General features: G+C 43.5%; 1 protein-coding gene across 1 annotated transcript; it reads left to right on the top strand.

The window, feature by feature from the left end:
• Window positions 1–6056: 6056 nt before the first annotated feature.
• col9a2 (procollagen, type IX, alpha 2) lies at window positions 6057–23891 on the top strand. The gene is made up of 32 exons (XM_062409136.1): window positions 6057–6195; window positions 7472–7546; window positions 8398–8433; window positions 8539–8601; window positions 10411–10464; window positions 10850–10885; window positions 12819–12842; window positions 12978–13031; window positions 13152–13205; window positions 14659–14709; window positions 14828–14884; window positions 14990–15043; window positions 16580–16633; window positions 16807–16860; window positions 17327–17380; window positions 17470–17523; window positions 17662–17715; window positions 17809–17862; window positions 17951–18004; window positions 19736–19780; window positions 19871–19924; window positions 20033–20086; window positions 20176–20229; window positions 20338–20409; window positions 20777–20812; window positions 20954–20998; window positions 21235–21267; window positions 21370–21516; window positions 21625–21679; window positions 21833–22021; window positions 22105–22182; window positions 22629–23891. The coding sequence occupies exons 1-32, from the start codon at window positions 6124–6126 to the stop codon at window positions 22832–22834; spliced, it is 2076 nt and encodes a 691-aa protein (XP_062265120.1). The 5' UTR covers window positions 6057–6123; the 3' UTR covers window positions 22835–23891.
• Window positions 23892–24034: the final 143 nt, after the last annotated feature.

Below are 24034 nucleotides of genomic sequence, written 5' to 3'. Positions count from 1 at the left end.
TTGAGATATTTTAACGTGTAGCAGTAACATCAGCATTTATTGCATCTCTGCTGTGTGTATCTGTTTAATGGGAGAGAGAGAGAGAGAGAGGGAGAGAGAGAGAGAGAGAAACAGAGAGAGAGAAAGGACAATATGCTTTTTGAAGCATTTTACAGTCTAAATGCAGGAAATGTTATTGGTTTTAGTCTAAATTAAGTGATCCTGTCTTTCACTTCACATAAGCTTTGTCATCACATATACAGTAATTAACTAATTACATATTTGAACAGGTAAACATTTAGTGCGTCTATATCAAATATCACCCAAAGAAAAACACACGTATCATATATATTGGAGCCTGAGCAGACTTTGCAGAATCCTTTGGTTTCAGGTCAAGTCCTCCTATCTCATCCAGAGCTGGACTGAATCTGATCATTTTGCCGAGACTCCACTTTAGATTTATATACATTTATTTTGCATTTCACCAATGAAGTGACCGTTTCCTAGCTGCGCGGTTGTCGGCCTATCACACGTTCCTGGAGAGGAAGGTGCAGAATGTCCAAACCCCCCCCCCCAGCCTGTAACGTGGACTTGTTCTTGGCTGACCTGGAGGAAATGGTGCAGACGGCAAACAGTGGGGTGTTCTGTCAGTGCTCTGTTACTCTGGAGACAGCGCGGAGGGGAGGTCAGGTTAGCTTGCTTCTCCGCGAGAACGAGATGTGCATTTTGTAAGGCACAGGAAATGTCTATTAATGTTCCATGTAACCGCCAATATAAAAAGCTTTTTCATTTTGGAAGTAGATTTGCTGAAGAAATACATTGATGTGTTGACAGCAGCTTGAAAATAATACTTGTGAAATTATAAATATAATTTGAACTGGGTTTTTTTTCTGTATTGGACCGTAGTGTGCCTGTGTGGCTCCTGTAGTATTTGATGCTAACTAGCAAAAGGGACCTGTGTTGAAATGTATTAGTGTGAATGCAGCTTTACACGTGTTGGTAGATGGAATTTGTTTCCTTTGGGCTGCACCAGTCAAGCTCCTTCCCTCAAGGCTTTAAACCAATCGAATCATTTGCTGGCTCTCGCTGCATTTTTAGCCCCCGGACATTACGCCAGCATTCTTCTTATGTAATTCTTGGCAATAAAGCAAATAATCATATTTCTCAAAATGTCAACTATACCTCTCAGACCATGTTAAAGCGAATCAGCCCCGAAATCTGTAACACATGTCAGCACAATCTCTAAAAAGCCTAAAGACATTACTCAAAGTCCTATCTGTTTCAAGTTTACATCTGAAACACATCTTGTGTGATAACTCTGTTACTTTGTTATTTATGATGTTTGAAGTTCTCACACCCGGAGCTCAAAATGGATTTACGGACCACATGGCTTGATTCCAGACCACCTCCACGGGCCCAGTGTATGTGTGATGTATTTGATAGCCTCCATCCCGTGTCTCTGGCGATGGTGGCGAAGCGGTTCTGTGTGTGTGTGCCACGCTTTGTTGCTTAGAAACCCCTCACCTGGCTCGGTCCGGGGTCAGCAGGCGCTAAACGGCATTTTTGTTTCTTTGCAGCAGTCATCGCATTGTCAGCATGTGACGCCGGGCCAGTTGTCACCGTGCGGCTAGTTGTCGCCGCCACATCGGGTTCAGGGCTGATAGCGTTTGACCCCCCCGCACGTGGAGGTCAGTTGCTATGAAAGAGGGTTTTACAGCGGCGGACGCCCTAATGGAAGATTTTTCGCTCCGTGTCACCAAAGAAAGAGGAATGAAACTGTAAAGCATGTGAACATTTATATCTCTCTATCGCACACTCACAAACACACCATGCACCATGTTAGCTCAGTGATCGACAACCCGACGACACCGCGAATGCCCCTAATCATTTTACACGCGCAAGTTTGAACCTACAGCGGACTGGAGTGATTTTCACACCGAGAGGGGAACCACAAAACTCCCAAATGAATATGCTTCACAGCGTCCTATCCTCTGCCTGTATATCATCAGGCTGTCAGTGCGTCCCTCTCCTCCCTCCGCTCGCACTGTAAACTCTGCCTTCTTCACCCGAGGGCCTGACACACACCGAGGGCTTCAGGGTCGGCCTCCAAACCCTGCTGGGTTGTTAATGACCTCCCCTGTTATCACTTCACCGCTACTCCTCACACCTGCACTCAAGAATAATATTTACCCTGTCTGTCATCATCGTATGGTGTGTGTGTGTGTGTGTGTGTGTGTGTGTGTGTGTGTGTGTGTGTGTGTGTGTGTGTGTGTGTGTGTGTGTGTGTGTGTGTGTGTGTGTGTGTGTGTGTGTGTGTGTGTGTGTGCGTGCGTGCGTGTGCGTGTGAGTGTGTGTGTTTCCTGTCTTCGAGTCTGATGATGACTTCTAAGGAACGGACACGGACTGTCTGTGTGTGAAACAGAGTTTTCTCAGGGAAAGTGGAGCTGAATACCAGTGCATGTCCAAAACCTCCCTCGTCACTCATAATGTTTCAATTAGGCGTTACTTATATGCATGAGGATTCATATGTGTGTGTGTGTGTGTGCTCGCTCTGTTTTGTGCATTTTTGCAGAGGTGAGGATGTGGCATGGTCACTTCTCGTTGGGTTCTAGGTGGCGTGCCTCCATCAGTGCAATAAACACGCAACGCACTCTTGAAACAAGACGCCTGCCTACGGAGCAGTCAAGTCATTTTCCTCAGAGGTTTTAAACATGAGCAGGGAGGGAGACAGATTCAGCCGGTCGGGGGGGACTGAGAGAAGGGAGAGAGGCCAATGTTTTCCTTGTCTGTTTTTCGAAGTTTTGAGGAGGCTGGGGAATCGTTTGTAATGAGAAAGACAACAACCGAAGGATGATTCTTTTCAGTTTTTCACCCGTGAGAAGATCAGCAAAACACAGTTTTTTTGGATGTGGATGATTTTGCGTGCATTTGATCCCTTCTTTTCTTTCTGAAACTCATTGTTCTCGTCCTCTCACTGTGTTTTAAAGTTTTGTGTTTGGGATTTTGAAGGGAAAATGCAAATATCAAAGAAGGGAGAATTGACACACTGGCATATTTACAGATAACAGCAGCAGAGCAGTGGTAAGACAAGCACAGTAGATAGGAATCAGACGGTTGGAATTGTGATCACTTGTTTCCTTTCCGAGAGTTACATCCCAAGATCAACTATGCTCCTATCTGTCTGTTTAATATGGAGCTAGATCCTGGCAGCAGACAATAAGCCTAGCTTAGCATGAAGACCGTTGACACATGGGAGAACTAGAATGTGACAAGAGACGAGAATTATTATCTAAAAAACGCGCCAAAATGTTGAAAGACACTCTAGCTCTCAATGTTATAGAAAGTGAACAAAAACATTATTGGATCCAGCCTGTCATCCAGATGTGCACCAAAATTTATAACACATGTTTTTGACCAAATTTCGTAATAACCTGTCCAGAAGTTTTTGCATAATCCTGCTAATTAACAGACAAACTGACAAACAATTGCTTAAAAGGAAGTGACTCTTGAGGGTTACAAGAATATGCTATTTGGCTATTGCGGAACTTTGCCGACATTGTCACCTTTGAAACACTTGTTGGAGAGGGGGGAGGGGAGGAGGAGGAGTTTGTTACGTTCCGCAGCAAAGGGTTAAAATGATCTCAGCTCCCTCCTTCATGTTGCAATTTCCAAGCACTTAACAGGAAGTGACTCTCAAAGGATTACGAGAAAGTACTATTCGGCTATTGCAGAACTTTGCTGACATTGTCCCTTTTGAAACACTTGTTGGAGAGGTGGCGTCGAGGCGAACACTCCACAGCTCACTGGACCATAATGAATTAGAAGAGCGTTGGCGATGCCAGTTCGTGGTTATTTATAAAATGCAGATTTGGTGCTCTGCGTTTGGAAAATCTAGGAAAAGACAGAAACAACTTACTCAAAATTATATTATACTATTAGACTATTGCCAGAGAAAAATAAGTTTTCACCAGTATATATACATAATAGTTAATATTTTATCTGATTTTGTAAAAGGCTGTAATAACTTTTAAGTTAGAGTGTGATAAATGCTGTGTGTGAAACTTGGCAAAGAAAACGCAGTGCAGGAACCGACACTGGGCCGCTCTCCTAATTTGTTGTTTATAAGGGTCTGTGGTTCCCTGCTGTGTACAATAAATCTAAATTTACTAATAAATGCATCTCCTCTCAGCGTCCCCAGCCCCGTCTCCATCCTCCCCGAGGAGAACAACTGTGCAGCCTGGAGGCCTCCATGGCAACCGAGTCGTTCTGCAGATTCAGCCGCTGATTATGTGCATCTGCTGCCATCTAGTGGAGAGAGGCCATAGCTTGATTTGGTGTAATGTGTGGTTTGTACAATAGGGGGCACTGTAAGGTCATTTTTCACATTTCCACAAGTTTTGTTTATTCAGCCTCAGCGGGGCTCTTTTTTTTTTATTAGTGTGGGAACCGAGCTGCTGTACGTAAAATGGCCAGTAAATGTCAGTAAATGTCTCTGTGTGTAAAGTGGGCCTTTAAAGCATGGTGATCAGGTACATTCAAATGAATCATTATAATAATACAGGTGATTTACATAGCACCCTAAAGACACAGTAACAATGTGCTTTACAAGTTAGAAAAAAGGAATATTTGGAAAAAGCAAACAAAAAGAGACTAAAGCAATTTGAATGTCACACAGCAATAGAGCCGAGAGAGAGAAATCCAATATGTGAAAGAAAATAGTTTGAAAAGATTAAATAAAACATTAAGAAATGGTTACAATAGTTGTTCAGAAATAGGAATCAGGAGTTTGACATGTGGATCTCTTCATTGTGATTTTCTAAAGAGTGGGAGCCCTGACAGAAATCTCGATCTCCTCTGGTCCTCAGTTGGGACTGTGGATTGGCCAGTAGGGTTTTCCCTATCTCTATTCCTCAAGTATCCCTTCATACTGTATCTACTGGTAAGAGAGGCTGGGTTTTACTATGTACTGACAAAGAGAATGTGCTCCCCTGGTTTGTATTTCTGTTGCGCTCTCACAGTCTTGTTGACCAGTCAAAGTACTTGACAATGCGACTTGCAATCACATTCTATACACTGCACTTTCTCTTATCACCGACCATTCACACACTGCCGGGACAGCCGTCGGAGGCCATTTCAGAATCTTCCCAGAGGACACTAGAATCCTGGAGTAGCCAGAGATTGAACCATCGACCGGGTTAATCGGGCCGGGTAAGAGAAAATCACAGCGGACAGGTCGTATGTGTTCAGGTTAAAGGAGAGGGAGTAGTGGCAAAATACTATTTCCTGAATTTTGCTTTTGCAACTTTTACATAATTCATTCTGATTTTGTATTTTAATTTGTTTTATATCACTGATTTTCATGTTTTGGAATTCAAATTGTATTCAGTTGTACAGCCTTTAGTTAACTCTGTGTGTTTATACGTATATTTTGTCATACGTGAGGTTTGTTTGTTTCTTATGGAGACAATCACAAGTTTAAGAAAAATAATAAAAAAAAAAACTGAGGCACATTTTCAAAGCGAAACAGAAGAAGAGATGTTCAAACACATGTGCTCTTCACCCAGTTGTCTTCACTCATTGGTCCACTCAAGGCGTCTTTGGGAGCCTGAGTGCTGCTCTACCTGAATGTGTTAATCCTACGTTACATCCAGACACTAACTTTTTCAAGCAAGGTCAGAAATGTCTGCCCCTGCCTCTATTTCCAGGTTTTTGTGTGTCCATGCCGCCTGTGTATCTGTGCATGTGCATGTGTGTGTTGTCCACACTGTTCTGTCTGTCTTCTGCTCTCCTGCTGCCCCTCGGTGGGACACAACCCTCTTTCTCCCCTGCTCCCTCCGCACCTCTGCCTCCCACCCTCCTCGCCCCTCCGCCCAGCCCTCTCCACCCCTCACCTCCCTCTCCCTCTCTCTTTCTCCTGAGTGGACTTTTTTCAGGGCTGTGCACATAGCCCCACCATCCCCGGCCCACCACCGCACCAGCCCCCTCAACCCCCCCCCCCCCCTCCCCCGCCCTTCCTCTCGGACAGTTTTGCTCCGCCAGTTCCGCACTGTGCCGGGGCCTTGAGAGGAGTGAGGGAGCGGAAAGAGCAGTGTTAAGAGAGGATTTGGTGAACCGAGGAGAGACAGACTTGGGGAGAGAGGTACCATGGCTGCTCTCTCTGCCTTGCTGAAGACCTGGGTGCTACTGCAGACCCTGTGCCTGGCTCTGGCCCAAGTGGTGAGTGGGGACAGAGGGAGGTCGAGACCTGCTCTGCTCAGGGCTTATCTTCTTTATTCTGAGGGTTCAGGGAGGTTAAGGGCCCCTGGAAAGGGCTCCGGGTGTCTGGAGGTGATGTTGTGGGCTGTTTTCTGTCTTGCTGTTGGTTTTGGTGATCAAAATAAGCTGTTGAATCTTGACTCTTGCTAAATGCATGCATGTAAAAAGCTAGCAATCAACCCCAAAAGAAAATCGAAAGACGAGCTTGACATGTTTTTGCTGCCGTGGGGACAAAATGAAAGTGGGACTATCTTCTGTGGATTATCATCCTCTGAGTTTGGACTCTTTTCTCTTCTCCCGTTGCATCGGAGGATTTCCCCAAGGTCACTTTGTTTTTCAAGACGACTCTTATTCATGGGAAATGGAAGAAAATGTAAAAGATTTTTGCCATGACAGAGATGGAAATCGGTGGACTGGACACACACATACCAACACATATGCAGACACACACTTTGACCCCTGGATGTGAAAAGCCCTGTTCAAACAGACACCCACATGTTATCCACTGGATTTCACTCTTAAGGATTATTTTCTATTCCTACTGTTCATTTTATTTTTGTACATTTTTCTTGAACATTGGAAGAATTCAGAGTTGGATTATCACCTGATGAACCGGCTGATCCACTGACACCATGATATTCAATAGAGGCTGAGGAGACAGTGAGATGGGGGGGGGGTGTTTGGGGGGTAAACAGTGGCTGTCTCAAGACCCCTCCTCCAACATTCCTCCTCTATCCTTTGTTTTTAATATGACCCTCAATTTCTCCATAGCAAACTGCCCAGAATGGACTAATGTGTTTTAATTGAATTATTTAATTTTTGCATTATTTGCTTTTGCTGCATTACTTGTTATTGCCAAATTGATAAGATATTATATTATCTGTGTAGAACACTAGTGTATTTACTTATATTTAAATGCTTTGATTTAATATTTGTCCAATACAAGGTTAATTTATCTAATTATAAAGCAAGATTCATTAATACAATTTTCTAAATTACATAGTACATAGTAGCTTTTTCATTGATACAAAAACAACTAAATGAAATGATATATTTTTGTATTACTTGTACTACTTCTACTATTATCATATTGCAACGTGTGATTGTAACTTGTGGTGTTATTGTTTAAATTATCACCTTATTAATCATGTTGCTAAAAGATATTGCAGTTATAATATAGTTTTTTAGGATAAAAAGTGTCACTCAGTCTAAATGTGTGTGTCTGTGTGTGTTTCAGAGGGGTCCACCTGGACCTCAGGGCCAGCCCGGCCCACCAGGCCCCTCTGGCACTCCTGGGTCAGACGGCATCGATGTGAGTATCCACACAGGTTTGCCCAACAGGTCTGTCACAAAGACGGTCATTGTGCCGCAGAAATACCACAGCCCCTGCTGCTCCGCAGGACCAGAGTCTTACCAGCAGAGGGCACTGCATATGAAAACACCCTGGCACAAAAGCTCTCTGTTCCCAGCAGAGAGAGGGGTCTTTGAGGCGGGGTGGGGGGGGGGACCTTCAGCTCAATCCTGAGTTTGTGTCCCAGTAAAGTGATACATTTCAGATATTCTCGGGGGGTTAACTACACACAGGTTGAATAAATATGTATAATTATGGCTGCAGTGAAGTTAAGGATTTTATTCTGTGATACAAAATCCCATGTAGTTAAACACTTGATAGGTTTCAGTTTATAAAATTGAACTGTGAAGAAATGCTCGTAATCTCATACTGAATTGCACAACCATCATCAGAGATCTGCATCATGTTTCCACCAGAAAGACCCTGAGACATCTTGGTGCATTTAGACTCCCTTATGCAAAGAAAACTATCAATGTTACTGAGCCCAAATGTAGAGTAGTCATCCATCTTTTATTTTCTAAATGAAAAAGAAACCAGGACCCAGCACTGGCCAAATCAGTGTTCTTGAAGAACGTGACCTGAGTCTCGCAAAGTGGCTGTCAAATGTAGATTCTTGGTCATTTTTTATATATTATTTATTCCCCCTTTATTTAATAATGTCAAACACAGCGGTCAGATACTTTGCATGGGGAGGACAGCATCTTAAAAAGTTGTATAAAACAAGATGTTGTTTTATATAAGTGTTATGAAAGCCTGCCATATCATATGGACCTTTCTCCCACAAATTTAATCTTCACTCCATCTGTCTGCAGGGGGAGACAGGACCTCCTGGGCCCCCAGGACCACCAGTAAGTTTACACTCTGCTGTTTATTGGATGTTACATTGGTGAAGACATTTGATGTATGTGTCCTTGGCTTTGGTGATCGACAACCGTGTGCTTGTTTTACCTTAGGGGTTAAAGGGAGAGCCAGGAGAACCGGGTCCTGATGGAGTTCCAGGAGAGAATGGCATTGATGTAAGTAAACAGATGGATGTTTGAGAGAGAGACAGTGAGACAGAGTGAGAGAGAGAGAAAGGGAAGCGAGAGATTGATACGGCAATGTATAATAAATGGTCATAAACAGAATGGCTAACCCTAACCCAAAGACACGTCCTGAGAAGAGTCAAGTAGAAAGAGATGGAGACGCAGTGAGAATACACTCCCACAGGGTTGGTACAACAGGAATTAACTGTTGTGTAAACGGAGTTCAAGAGTTCACAGTTGGGAAAAATTGAAACAAACATTAACAGTGGTGAAAATTACACAACTGTAAACCAAACTTTTCTTGGGTGAAATACATAACGAGATACTGGAAACCACAAGTTGTTCCTGAAGTGATGATAGAATCTGAGAGAGGGTTTTAAATATTTCTAATATTATTTTTATAATATATTTAATGTTAAATCAGAGTAAGAAAATACTATAAAAACGAAAAATTAGCCGAGAAGCTTTTCAAATGAATCAGAATTTAAAGGTAGCATGTTGCCCTTTTGACCACTAGAGGTGCTAGAGTATCGATGAGCAGGTCCCTGAGATGTTTGGATCACTTGTCGTATTACCAGACACACAAGGACGCACATATGTGTTACATGTATGGACTGAAGTGATTAACATGTATATAAACATATACATACTGACTCAAGAAGGAGGATAAATTTAACACAATCCTAAATGAAAGTCTTCTCATAGCACTATTTTCCCTGAGCTTTCTACAGTGTCATAAACTCTTCTTCAGCAGCGACATTTGATCACAAGATATGAAAAAGGTTTTTTATCAAGAGCAGTTTGAAGATTCCAAAGATAATCATTCTTGATCTGGGAGAAACCAGTTTAATAAACCAATTCTAACTCAAGGTCCCTGTACAGGATGTTTTCTATCATATCAAAGTCCAGTTTTTTTTATTGGTAAATCTCCAGATTACCCAAAGTGGGATTTTACTAGAAATCTGGAGTGTTAGCAAAACTGTTTACAATAAAAAAAACTCCTACATTTAAGTAATTATAAGAGCAGAAGTATGTGTATAGTGTGGTAAGGTAAAATGTAATCTTTAAAATATGTACACATTTTAATTAAGATTAATATGATATTTAAAGCATTTTGTGATGCTTCTGTTGCTTATTTTTCATTCAGACTTTTCTTGTGTGGGTTCGATTTTACCTTTAATAACAGCAATGTTGATATTGTACTCCAACACTGACCCTTAAAGTCCTGAATATTATTACATTGTTAGTAATTATGGTGATTTAGTGATTGAAGCTCATGTCACTGTTCCAGTCATAGAAATGTGCTTTAAATGGAAAATGTCCTCCTATGAACATCAAATACCAAATAATATATAATCATTACATCTCTAGTAGTTATGGGATAAAGACCAGTCAATGGGTCTGCAATTATTTTGAGCTTCAGTTTTGGATTTGTCTGAAAATAATTGTGAACTAACTGAAGACTGAGAGTATGAGGAAAGTGGAATGAGTGTCAATGCCGAATGGTCACATGCTTAAAGACTCACACACACACACCCACACACACACACACACACACACACATTCCTCAGAGATTTACCCTGTAATCCGCCCTGGAATCTTAGATTTGCTTCCTAATTACTAACAAGGAAAGTGTCAACTTCGATCAAATGCGGGATTGAACCTTTTCACAAGGTTTATTCAAGTCACATGAGGCCGGTGGAAAAACCCAGTGGTAACTGATCATTTCCTCTTTAACCTCCTCAGTGGTTTTCCTCTACAAACATATTGACTTTATCTCTTCTCCCTGCTTCTCTCCAGGGTTTGATCGGAGCAAAGGGTGACCGGGGTCCTGTTGGGAGCCCTGGCCCAAAGGCAAGTGTCTGAACCTCTACCAGGAAATAGTATTATTATATCTGATTACACTGCTGCTCTGTGGAAAACCTCCATCTTAAACATTAAAGTGTTACACCTCTTGTTTTTGTTGTGGATGGAATACAACTTTCCTATTTCACAAGGGACCCTAACATTTGTATTTTCTCTTGTCTCAGTGATGTTGATCATGGCACTGAGAAGATTATAATAATAGCTGTGTCTCTGGATACTTTCTTCCTTAAGTGATAAAATATAGTTTCACCTTCAGTACAACATTTTATACCTTGAGTATTGTATTGCCTATATACCTATTGTTGTAATTTATTTGTGTGGGAGCCAAACATATCACCTCTGTGTCTATATCTTTGTTTACTGTCGTCTTCAGGGTCAACATGGACCCAGCGGTGAGCCCGGCCCTCCTGTAAGTACATTTTTACTATGATAAGTGAATACTCACAATAAATATGTTTTTATGAATATCTTACACTGGTAGAAAACATACTTGAATGCTTTACCTGAAGTGAAAATCACAAATGGACAATGTTAAAACACTCCCACTTTGGTAAAGCTACAGAAGTATGATCTGCAAAATGCATCAGAGGTCGTCCCCCGGTTAATATGTTCACAAGATAAATAATGAAATCATTGATTCACTATTAAAGAGAAAAAAATACATTTTAGTATCAGACATTTGTGAAGCCAGACTCTGCAGTGTGTCGCCAGCCAATGAGTTGAAGCTTTTTTCAATTCCCCAAATCCTCTTGCAATTTATTTTATTAGGTGCAATAAAAGTTAGTGTATAAATTATGTGACCTGTTCAAATGATCACATCTAATGCAGCACTCTTAGGAACTAACAACCATAAAAAGAAGATCCACACCACTAGATGGCGCTGCATTACAGCTTCAAGTGTTGTTCATATGCACCTTCCCTAAATATTCATTTTTCAGAATTTTGTTCTTGCTTCGGTTTCTGGGCCTTATACAATTAATTCAACAAATATATCTGAACTGACAGAAAACGTGTGGAGCCTCAACCAGACCCGGATTTTGTGGTCAGATGAATATACTAAAAAGATCATCAGAAATTGAAATATAAGTGAAATGTTGCATCATATCGTTGTAATCAAGTCAAAAACTGCACTCAAATAGATATAGTGTGTATATTTATATCAGCTTTGACGAGTCAGATCCCCTCATCTCACGAGGCAGACTTGATACTTAGGAGCTGAATCATGACTGAATCAGACATTAGGTTTGAAGCCAAATCCTCAACATACTGTGATCCAGCTGCTCTAGTACAGCGACCCCCCTCGACTCCCTTTGTTTCTCCATGCCTGAGCGCCGGACCAGCTGTGCCCTCTTTGGGTTCAATCTACCCAGATGTGGCATCTGCTTCCTACAGCTGACACGAGCCCTAATCCTGCACACTGCAGCGGAACGTGTGGTCCGTGATCCACATGTTGTGTGCCCAGTATCCCACTGCACCACTGACTTAATGCTCACCAGTGAAGGCCAGGCCAGGCATGGCATGTAGACAGTGCAAATTGGACATTTGTAATACAGTAGGGGACCACTAGGAGGAGCTCTGTGTCCATCTATCACACAGTGTTCAGGATGTTAAAAACCATTGAGAGTCACACATGGTGCACTATCTGTTAAATTAGTCGGTGTGTTGCAGGGGTGTTTGTTGTGTTGTGTTATGTTGTGTCGTGTGGTGTCGTGTGGTGTCGTGTAGTGTTGTGTTGTGTCGTGTCGTGTCATGTCGGGCTATCTGATGTGGTTTGTTGTGTTGTGTCCTGTCGTGTTGTGTCCTGTTGTGTAGTGTCATGTCATGATGTGTCTTAGGTTGTGTTGAGTTATCGTGTTGTGTGTTGTGTGTTGTGTGTTGTGTGTTATGTTGTGTCATTTCTTGTTGTTTAATGTTGTGTCATGTCTCGTTTTGTTGTGTTGTGTCATGGTGAGTCATGTTATGTCATGTCTTGTCATGTTGTGTCATATCGTGTCGTGTCATTACTTGTTGTGTTGTGTTGAGTTGTTAACCTGTCGTGTTGTGTTGTGTTATACACTCCCATGCTGGAGATCCTGCCCTCTCGGATGTTCTTCCTTCAACAAGGCTTAATACCGAGTTTATAATTAATTCCAAGCAGAAGACACAGTAAACATAAACTGATTGCATTCAGCGTCTTTGTTCCCCCTGAGCACTGTTTACTCTGCACTCCGACACCATGCGCACACATTACTGAATTACCGCTGGCGTTATTAATTGGCTTTCGCCAACATTAATTGATTGTTTCATGGATTGGTTCCACATGTTATTCAGTGATTAACCCCTTGTCCATATTGTCCTCACAGGGAGCAGGCCTTCCAGGACTCGCTGTAAGTAGCTTGTTTGGTCTTATACACTTACGCCTTTATCACTTAATAGCTTTAGCTTGAGGTGTGGAAATCATCCTGTTGGATGTTGGGTGTGTACACAATGTCATTACTGCCTCGTATTGTCTCTCTGTGTAGGGAGCTCTTGGGGCAATTGGTCTTCCAGGTGAAATTGGGGCAAACGGGATAAAGGTAGGTAACCGGCTTCAGTTTATCATACTGACTTCAGGATAAAAAAACAATATTAACAAGTAATACGCAGCTCAAATCTTCACCTTTACAGTTTCCTTCTTTTCCTTTATCTGTATTCAGGGTGTCATGGGACCACCTGGACCTCCAGGACTTCCTGGACCTCCTGGCAAACCTGTAAGTGTGCGACCAGGACTGTTTTTTACTTTTAAATGAACAAACATGATTTGAAATCACTTGGCTGGAGTGCGACTGAATTTCATTTTGTTGTAGTGGGGAAGAAAACAACTCTCTGAAATTATAAGTTAAAATAACAGCAGACAATACATCTAGGAACAAAACTCTGCCCAGGACTGTGTAACATTTGGCTGGTAAATAGTTTTTTGCTTTTAAAGACATCTAAATAAACATCGTAAATTCCCCCCTGGCTCATAATTTCAATGTAAACACAGAAGAAGACGATAAAGCACTAGCACTAAACTGTAGTTAAACAAATACTTTTCAAATACTTTTTAGGCTAATATCACTTCTGGAAATTTAATCAAATCATTTAACGATATATAGCAGATATTTTATTACCTAAAATACATAAAATAAAGACTAATTTCGAACCAGGTGGTAGGTGAGCCAGACATTTTACATTTAAAAATAAACTAATCAGTGCTGTGGTTGACGACTGCGATACTTTATCCTGATCACATTCATCATATTCTTCTTCACATCTGGGCTGTAAATTCTTATTATATTGGCTCATCTGCACTAAGCTAAGATCAGCTGATCTAACGGTCCAGCAGATTCATCAGCGTAGCTCTGACAGCAATAAACTAAAACTTTAATCATAGAAAAGATGTCAGTAAATAATTTCATATCTGTGACAGATGACGGTCTTCTTCTTTTTTTTATCGAGCCTGGTGAGATCAGCTGTGTGAAGTAAATGAGCTACCAGCCGCTCATCGGGCTTAATCAAGCGCGTAGTGTTTCCAGTTTAATTGCAGTTGACGAACTATATAGAAACGGGGTCACATTGTAAAAGTGAAGCAAAGACCAAGCACACCTTCTGCCAAAAGATCTGTTGAAATATGATCTTTTCTGCAGAGTTGCCAGCAAGTAGCATGTTTTCTTTATTGACTTTTTCTATGTAGTGTATGATAACAAAAAGACGTAACACAGCCAGAGCTCACTGCTGCATGAACAGGTCCCAGCAGACACTAAGTGGTGAGATATCACAAACACTTTTGGGCGGTGTGCTTTCAAGTCTATTTTCCAATGGTGTAGGTCTAAGAATGGGAGGGGGAGGAGGTGGTGTCTTCATTGAGAGTGATGGTCCCAGCCCAGGAGAGTGTATTTGTTTAGCTTTAGTGCTGTCCTAGGGTAAATAAACCCCCATTAGATCATTGGGCTGTCTCATCTGACTGTAGCAGGAATACATCAGCCCCTCTAGAGATACTGCTCTTTATAACTCAATCTATAAACGGAGAGAGAGGGGGGAAGATGGAGGGACAAATTGGAAGAGAGAGGGAGAGAGAGAAAGCCGAGAGAGTGCTGGCTCGTCTCCGAGCAGGAGAGGCAACTGTCACCAGGTGACTTTCTTCACCCATCCATCTATTTCTCCGTATGTCCATCCGTCCAGGGTCCTCCAGGGAAGTTCATCGGTGGAGAGGAGGGGAGTGCAGACTTCCAGGTGAGATCTAATGACATCTACTGTACTTGCAAATCTGATTTGACGCGCTTTCACTTTTAATAATCTGCAAATCTCTCTCTCTCTATCTCTCTCTCTCTCTCGATCTCTCTCTCGACAGTGTCCTCTTAACTGTCCAGCAGGACCAAAAGGCCCTCAGGGACTACAGGGTGTCAAGGTGAGTGCTATGCCTGACGTTTTGTTTTGACTGCTCTTAAGGAGTACAATGATTATGTTATGTTAAATTGTTCGGACACCTAACTGACTTCCTGTTGCCCTCCAGGGACACAAAGGACGTGCTGGTGTTCTCGGAGAGCCTGGCAGCATTGGAAAAGCGGTGAGCTGCGCAGTCTGCTGCTAGAGCGGCTCCACGAATGCACTCAAACACCCATTCTTGAACATGTTGCACAGTCCCGCACTACTCGCCCACCGTTCAGGACCAGGAGAAGCAAGGATTAGCTCTAATGATGCCCCCCGAGGCACATGACTGGCACTAATCTGGCTGCGATTAGTCAGGCCTGGCCTCGGCCCTGCAGACAGCAGCCAGATGAAAGGGATGGTGAAGATGCAGGTACATAGAGGGGAGGATGGGAGAGTCAGGGTTCGCGCAGCCCTCTCACCTCGCTGTATTTAGCAGAGCTAATGAGCACACGGTGGGCTCCGAGGGAGCGGCGAGCCAAGCCCCAGGAATTAGCCTCTGATCTTCCCACACAAGGAGTCTTCTGGCAGTGCTTAGACGCTCTAAACACTCAGAGCACAGAGTATTTTAGAAGACCTGCCTGCACTCAAGGCCGCTCTTTGGAGCTGCTCCTTCTTTTCTTCTCCTTGAAGACAGTGCCCACAGGCTGTTTACAACCCAATAGCTGTTACCATCAATGAGAAATGAGCCGTCTCTGTGAGTTGGTGCATTACTGATGACTCTGTGATGCAAGAACAGTATCAGATTTATCTCGAGCGGGCTGAAAAATATAAACCAGCCAGCTGGATGATGACCTGAGGTTCGCTTTTGATGTGTTTTTCTTCTAACTGCACCGAAATGATGAGATGGTTGTGAAAGTAGCAGTAGGATTAGTCCAAAACATATTTTTGTAATGAGAGAAGGAGGCAACTAGCTTAGCTTAGCCAATCTTACTTTGGTTTAGCTTGCCCTAGGTTTGCTAGGCTTAAAGATTGGAAGCAGGGGAAACAGCTAGCCCACTCTTGACCGAAGTTCAAAATTATGCCCCGAAAATAATCATGAGAAATATTTATACATCCTCCTCCTATTTTCACAGCTGATAGTTTAGCTTTTAGTTTTCCAAAAATGTCAGTGGGTCTAAAGGACGAATTATATTATGTAACACCCCTAAAACCAACTTGTCGTTTTCGTTAAAGGTTAATTACAGACCACATTTTCAAACTTCATCCCTAGCATAGCCGACCGCTACTTGTGCAAAACTTCATCACCCCCTGTGTCCAGGTCCATACCAAAAGACATGATGAGGCTACAGCTCTGCTCAATCTCTGCAAGAAACTGAATCAGTGTCATGTCCAAAAATGTCGAACTATTCCTACAATAGCACAGATAGATCATTTAAACAAGTTCAGCTTCTATGAAAGCTTGTGGTTGCTTTTTATTAAGTGTTGGAACATTTTTTTGGCGTTCCTTGACGAGCAAAGTACAGTCATCCAACATCAAAGGAACATCAAAAGGAAACAATAACCATCACAGATTGGTTTCCACACATACACACACATAAAAAAACTAACCAAAAATACCTCCTACAAGTTTATTAAATTCCTTTGAATGTGATATGATTGGTATGAGGAGCGCGTGCTACAGAGAGCATCACAGCATAACTAATCAGCCTCCTATTTATCTCTCCTCCACCAGGGCCTCAGGGGAGAAATGGGCATCTCTGGGGAACAAGGCATCCCAGGACCTGCGGTACGCTGACAATTCAACTTTCAATGACCTGGCAAAGTTAGAAATGCAGAATAATATTGTGTTGTTTTCATATACTATCGTCTCGTACCAACAGAACACAGTGTTCTGTCATTTAAAGTGTGGTTCTGGTCAAGGTCAGCGTCCTGACCTTGCTGCTCTTTGCTTCTGATCAGGGTCCAATTGGTCTGAGGGGTTATCCAGGAATGATGGGTCCTAAAGGAGAGACGGTTAGTACCACATGTTTTCACTTATATTCATATACTTTGTCCTCTTTCTCTGAAGGTGCAATGTGCTGTTCTCATTCTTAGACAAGCACCAATAAGGAGGCACAGCCAAACCTGTGCCCGCTATACCAACATCATCCATTAACAGCAATGGGGACATATGGAAATGATGCTAACACAAATCTCTCCCCTCCTTCTAATGAGTTGGGGTTGTCTGGGTCCACGGTGCCTCCATCTGTAGTTAATGACCCGCTGTAGCCATCCGTCTTACTGTTAACATTAGCCGCGTTAGCCAAGTTAGCGCCCCGGCTTAGTGCCAAGGCGAGAGTGGCTGGCGCTCTATGTAGCTCCTATTAGTGAAGTGAGTTAAGCACTAATTAGCCCTTTATCACAATGAATCGTAGGCTACCACAACTTTGCATCCTTCCTGATCTGAGAGAATTAATGGCACTTTTTTGCTCTCCTGTAGGGGCCTCGCGGTTACAAGGGCATCAACGGACATGTTGGAATTGCCGGGCCTCCTGTAAGAACACACACACACACAAAATGACTTGATTAATAATAGAATAACAGGCTCCTCAGGTGCTTTAAGTCTTGCTTTGTTGCTTGCAGGGCGAGGAGGGACCTCAGGGACCACCCGGAGAGGCGGGAGACAAGGGAGACAAAGTAGGTGACTCTCCTAATGTTGTTCCTTGAAGTTTTTAACCAAAGCAACGTGGCACAAGACGAAAAAAAGGAAAAACTCTGTGATCCTGTTGTGCTTTGCGAAAAATTCACCAACGCTGATTTGCTTATCCTCCACAGGGAAGCCGAGGTATCCAGGGCCCACAGGGTGCGGTCGGCAAAAAGGGAGAGAATGTGAGTGCTAACACTTTTGTTTGTGTGCCACACAGCCGTGTTCGGAGAGCTTGCCAAATAAAGTCCACTGACTCATCTGTCTGTGTTTTGCAGGGTCTGCCGGGTATTGATGGAAAAGATGGGACACCTGGTATTCCTGGAATCAAGGTAAGGGCTGCCAGCCGCGATAATAATGAGCGACTTCAATCTCTGTAAAAGACGACAATTAATTCCTGGTCTGTTCTCCCTCCTGCAGGGCGGCTCCGGTCAGGCTGGGATGCCAGGTCCTCCTGGTCCTCATGGAGCAGCGGTGAGTGATCCTTCAGTGTACTGCCGCGGGGAGGATTCTTTTTTTTTTGTCTGAGGATTGTTCAATAATGCCCCTAAAAGGCATATGCAAATAAGGCTGTCTGAAAATGCTTATTGTCAACTCAGTCCACGTAGAGGCGTCAGTCTTTTTCTCCTCCTCAAATCTTTTGAGCCAGAACACAGACGGAAGGAAATCAGTGCAAAGCAGCTCGTATGTTTTTTTGTTCTGGGCTCTGATCCAGGTTTATAGTGACCCTGCGACTGGCGCTCTTTTAGAATTTAAACCACCTTGAAAGAGTGTTTCTCCCTCCCACTGCGAGTGATTTATCACAATCAGACCATTGTGTATATTTGCCTTTGTGTGTGTGTGTGTGTGTGTGTGTGTATGCATCATTCTGACTAAGGAGTAATGGAGCATGATATGTACACTTTTTCTGTGTGGCCATTGCAGTGACTCTGACACTGTTGCAGAGTCAAATACCACATGTCAGCCTGCTTTATGCCTGGCTGTGGCTCACACACACACACACAAGCTCGGCCTATTCTCATTATCATTAATATTGGGTTTATTTTCAGACATGAGTTTTATAACCACTTATTCACCTGCACCCACACAATAATATCCGAATCCATTTCAATCAGGTGAGACTTGATTTCCAATTAACAGATTTTACTTATTTACTTTTTACACGCACAGAAATGTGAATGTTAAACAGTCTTTGGCATTTTAGACCCCTGTGAGATGTCATCAGGATTTAGAAGGTGGTGTAGCAGAACATCGAACAGGAATACCCCCCGGGGTCTAGACACTGATGTTTAGACCCCGGGGGGGTTTAACGTCTAATGTAAGTTTGGAAGGCAAATCTTATGCACGTAGTCCTATTGAACTTGCTAGTGTGGCATCCTCTGCCCTCAACCCTCACAAGGGTAAGGAAAAACTACAAAAAGTAGAAACCTCAGGAAGAGACGCATGCAAGGGATCCCTCTTCCAGGATGGACAGAGTGCAATGAATGCCACTAGTAATCGTATATTGAAAGGCAGTTTTGAATATTCTTTGTCCGTGATCAGCTGCCACCATGATTGGGCGCTGCTATGATCCTTGATCCGTTGGCGTAATCCGTTGAGGTCGGGGTCCGGATGAGGTGAATGTCCTTCGAGCCGGGAGGAGAATGGGGTGGAGGAGGGGTTTCGTGAGACGCTGAATGATGGCAGGCTGAGGAAGAGAGGAAAGGGACTTTTAAAGTTAGGCAGCTGCTAGATGACTGGCTGACAGAGCCCGCACCCGACCTGATTGGATGATAAGACACACCCCCGATCAGCTGATCACTAGGTAGGCTAAATCCTCCATTGGGCGTTCCTATGTATAGGAACACCCCTGATCAGCTGATTGTCTGCAGGTTAAGTCTTCCTGACTGAACTTACGCTAGCTTCATTACCCAACAGCTTTTTCAGGTTATAGTACAGAGTTCACGATCCCTGTATATTTCAAACACATTGAATCAAGCGTACACCACACTGTCAGAGTACAAGATACAGATGTTTCTGTGGGATTTTCAGCTTTATTACAAACATGCAGCAAAAGTCTCTTGCTAGAATCAGTTCTGGGATGATGTAACTACATGGGTTTCATCTTTACTACACAATAGCCAGGATCCCAGATACACAATGCATTTGCAACTTCTGATTTCCCCTTATACTATTTTTTTTATACTATTTTCATTCTCTCTTTAGGGGTTGCCTGGCAGTCCCGGGTCTAAAGGTGGAGCTGGAGCTAAGGTAAAGCTTTTATCAACTCACATTACATTATGTTATATGGACCTCTTCTTCTTTTTATTCATGTCTTTCTGTTTTTCACATCCTCGTTAGGGTGGGCCTGGACCTCGAGGACATGTAGGCATGTCTGGTGCGCCTGGACCTCTGGTAAACATGCATACACACTCATATGGCTTTTTCTAAGGTATAATAGATGCTTTCTTACTGTATGTTGTGCAGTTATGGTTGAATAATTGTACTTTTGCATCATCCTAGGGTGAGCCTGGTCTTCCTGGTGTTGCTGGTATGGAAGGAGTACCTGGGCCTAAGGTACAAATCGAGAGTTGCTGCATTAAAAATACAAAACAGCTGCTGCTTTAAAACCACATGTACTCACCCCATTTCTTTGTTCCCTGCAGGGCGACAGAGGCCAGCGGGGAGCGGTCGGGCCACAGGGAGTAGTCGGCAAACCTGTAGGTTCCATTGCGTCTCTGTATTTATGTGTCTGATCAGCTATATAAAGTATTTCAAGCTGATTTTCAAGGGTTATTTCTGATACTACTTATGTGACGTCGTAACAGGGGAGCAAAGGAGAGCGAGGACCCATGGGAGTACCTGGTGCGCAGGGCCTTAGCGGAACCAAGGGAGACAAGGTCAGTTTGTGTGTGTGAGTGTGTGAGTATGTGTGCACGAACAAATACACAATTTTTATGCGTGAGACATGTTCATCATTTCCTATTTTCAAACATACCTCATAATTAGTCAGTTACATCGACCTGTCCATTGGGGGCAGTGTTTAACCATGAATAAAAGTCCCAAAGTCCACAGTTAATCAGTGAATGAGGCAAACCATACAAATAAGCAATATTTTACTAACACATTAAAACCACTTGCCTTTGTTAATGTTGCAACCAAATGAAGTGCACAACGTTTTAATTATGCTTCTCTTCATTACTTTGTGAATCAACATTTCGTGATTGGACCATGTTACATGATCTCAAACAATATTTTTCTCCACAGGGCTTCCAAGGAAAAGCCGGCTCAAAGGGAGACGTGGTGAGTCTCAGTTCTTCTCTTTCAAACCGGACTGTCGGAGGCCTCATACATCTCATACACCAGTTTCGCCAAAAATATTTCCAAAGTCATCCCTCTCCTTCGCCACTCTTCATCTTCTCCTCTCTGTCACTTTTTTTTTAGGGTGACCCCGGCGTTGAGGGACTGGCTGGCGAGAAAGGTGAAAAGGTAAAAATGTACACCACAAAAAGTTTTATACAAATACGAATTTGCATTCAAATCCACGTAATAATCCAGATGGCAAATGAGCTATTTACACGACAGTGGATCAGCGATACATGCTGGCTCATTGAAGCCGTATTTTTTAGACATTCATTTACAATATTCATTGATGAATTATTGCTCAATGAGTTTCTCTGAGGCAGAAATGAGCAATGTCTATGTGTGTGTCCTTGCTGTGACAGGGTATGTCTGGTGAACCTGGACCCAAAGGACAGGTGAGCATCAAACTGTCTTTCTTCACATTTTCACCATCATCTATTTTCATTTCCTCTCTTTCTTTACCAATAAGTATTTCCTCAATGCGCTTACCTTAACAGCAAGGAATCAGGGGAGAACCTGGGCACAACGGACCCACTGGAGACTCTGGTAAACCAGGAGATGTGGGACCATCAGGGCTTCCTGGTCCAAGGGGACTCAACGGCGAGCGAGGAGTACCTGGCATGCCTGGTATTCAGGGATCAATTGTAAGTCCGGGTTAACAGTTCAGAAGCATGTTGCAGTATAGATTCTAGATGCGTCGACATGTTGGTTTCTGATCTTTGTGATGCTCAGTCTCCTCTTCCTCGCTCCAGGGGCGCGATGCATCCGACCAGCATATAATCGAAGTGGTGTTGAAGATGTTGCAGGGTGAGCGTCTGGACCTGAATATTCAGCTTTGATGTGCATAGGGGAGATTAGATTAGTTCATTTCCCAGAACTACTTTCATCTCCTGAGCAATCAGTTGCCCGTCATCGGAAGGTAATTTAATCAAAATGATGATTCCGTCTCTTGGGTTACAGAGAGGCTAGCTGCAGTTGCGGTGAGCGCCAAGAGGGCTGTGCTTGGCGGCGCAGGTGTGATGGGACCTCCTGGGCCCCCTGGACCTCCAGGTTCGTCTGGGCCTCAGGGGCCACATGGTCTGCCTGGCGCCCGGGGCATCCCTGGCATGATTGGAGGGCCTGGACAGGTTGGAAACACAGGGCTCAAAGGTACATATACATAGTTTGGCTTTGATACTTTTGCATATGTTTTAAGTAGAGTCTTTTATCTGATGAAATTACATGTTCCACAGGAAAGAGAGGCGCAAAGGGAGAGAGGGGAGATCCAGGTAAACCTCACCCAGGAGCACCAGGACCTCCTGGAATTCAAGGTAATAGAGCCTGGAGGAAACTCTGCAAGATCTATGCACATAAAACCAGGGGCATTGCAAGAGGCTTCTGTTAAAGGCTTCATATTGTTTGGTTGGAGGTTTGGTTGAAGTCTAGAATGTTCTGCTGTACATGTGTTTCTTGGGGGTGGGGTTCAATGTAGCGGCCCCTACTTGAAGAAGAGGAGGGAACAATAAGTAAATGAAGGACTTGTAAGTACAGTATCTGCAACAGGAGAAGCTGCTCAGAGGCATTTTAAAAGCCTCATTAACTCCAGCCATTTAACAGATGCTCTTGAACGTGAATGTAATAGGATTGGAAAAGCAGACACTAATACAAACTCACTCTCTCTGCACACAACTACAATGTGTGCATACATACAGTGCACACATGTAGTCCCGAAACTTGATCTGTTATTTTGATACCCCCCCCCCCCCCTGCCCCACAGGTCCTCCTGGTGTAGATGGCGTGGCCCGTAACGGCAGGCACGGTGAGAGAGGACCTCAGGGTTCAGCCGGAGAGGCCGGTTACCCTGGTAAGGCGGGCGCGCAGGGTCTGCCGGGCTTCTGCGAGGCAGCCATGTGTCTGGCGGCGTCAGCGTACACCTCCCCGAGGCTACAGGAGGCGGGAGCAATCAAAGGCCCCGGTGTTTAGGAGACCCGTCTCTCCATCAGCGGCTCACGACATCATCCCGGAGAGAGGAGGAAGAAGAAGAAGAAGAAGAGGAGGGAGAAAGAGAGAGAGCTCCTCTCATGTAGGACAACATCCAGAACGAGGGTTGGGGGGACAATAATAGTGACTGCATGTACGGCGCCCCCTCCTGAAACTCCCAACCTATAAGCTTTGACTGGCGGGACATCCTCCGATCTTACCCCCCCGCCCCCCACCTACATCCCCATGACAGCAGGAGCTTTCTAGTGTTTTATCGGATGACGTCGTTCCCTGTCCAAATTTCCCAGGAACATCTGCTTTCCCCTCCCTCCTCAGCGACTCTGAGCTGAAACCCAAACATGGTGGAAGATGCTCCTCTTTCACACCGAGGTCACATTCAATGCTTTTTCACACATGCAGCATTTACTTTTTTTTTTTACGTTCAACTGCCCCGTCTGTCTCGCAACATCACACACAACACCTTTAAAAGTGTACACAAATAAATGATTGAAGTCTAATTTCACACTCTGTACTGTATTGTAAAATGTAGTATTTTCATCTGACAGCTTGAGTGATTTACCTCATGTGTACATTGCCCCCCCCCCACCTTTCCCCTCCTGTCCCCCAAATCCCTGCTCCCTACACGGGCCTCATTTTAGAAACTAACGACTAGCTTTATCGCTTCCTCTTGTTGCCTGGCAACAGCATATCCCGATGGGCACTCCCATCTCCCACAATGCAGTGCTGTAAATCTTTGTAAATGTGTGTTGATTATTATGTAGAGAAAAATGAATGGGTTTCGATATGCACCAACGAAAAATCCTGTGTTAATGAATTCAGTGAGTAATAAAAAAGTTCCTACAGAAATAATGAGTTCTCCAGACGAATCCGTTACCAGTGCGGATGTGCTCCCTTTGCCACTGTCCACAACTTTCCACAGGGTGTCTGCGATTTTGATTTATTTTTAAACAACAAAAAAATATTTATTGTTCTTTATATAATCATCTGTAAGGAGTTTTTTTTTTCTTCTGGCTGTTCAGGTAAACCCAAACCAATAAAAAGGAACCTTTTGTAAAATCCCACGTTCCAGAATGTATCATGTGGGGAAAGGAAATACGTGTGTTTGCTCTGACTCACTTCTTTAAGCTCCTTCCCCTTTTCATTTCTCATATCAATTCATGCATGTCAACAAACTCCTGGTGT

The sequence above is a fragment of the Platichthys flesus genome, chromosome 17 (genome assembly GCF_949316205.1).
Source record: "Platichthys flesus chromosome 17, fPlaFle2.1, whole genome shotgun sequence".
Lineage (NCBI taxonomy): Eukaryota > Metazoa > Chordata > Actinopteri > Pleuronectiformes > Pleuronectidae > Platichthys > Platichthys flesus.
This window is presented reverse-complemented; position numbering and strand designations above follow the sequence as displayed.

Coding starts and splice junctions, on each gene's coding strand:
- col9a2 (XM_062409136.1), top strand. CDS start 6,124: ATGGCTGCTCTCTCTGCCTTGCTGAAGACCTGGGTGCTACTGCAGACC. Junction 17,381..17,469: donor TTGGAATTGCCGGGCCTCCT/GTAAGAACACAC, acceptor TGTTGCTTGCAG/GGCGAGGAGGGACCTCAGGG. Junction 19,925..20,032: donor CTGGTGCGCCTGGACCTCTG/GTAAACATGCAT, acceptor GCATCATCCTAG/GGTGAGCCTGGTCTTCCTGG.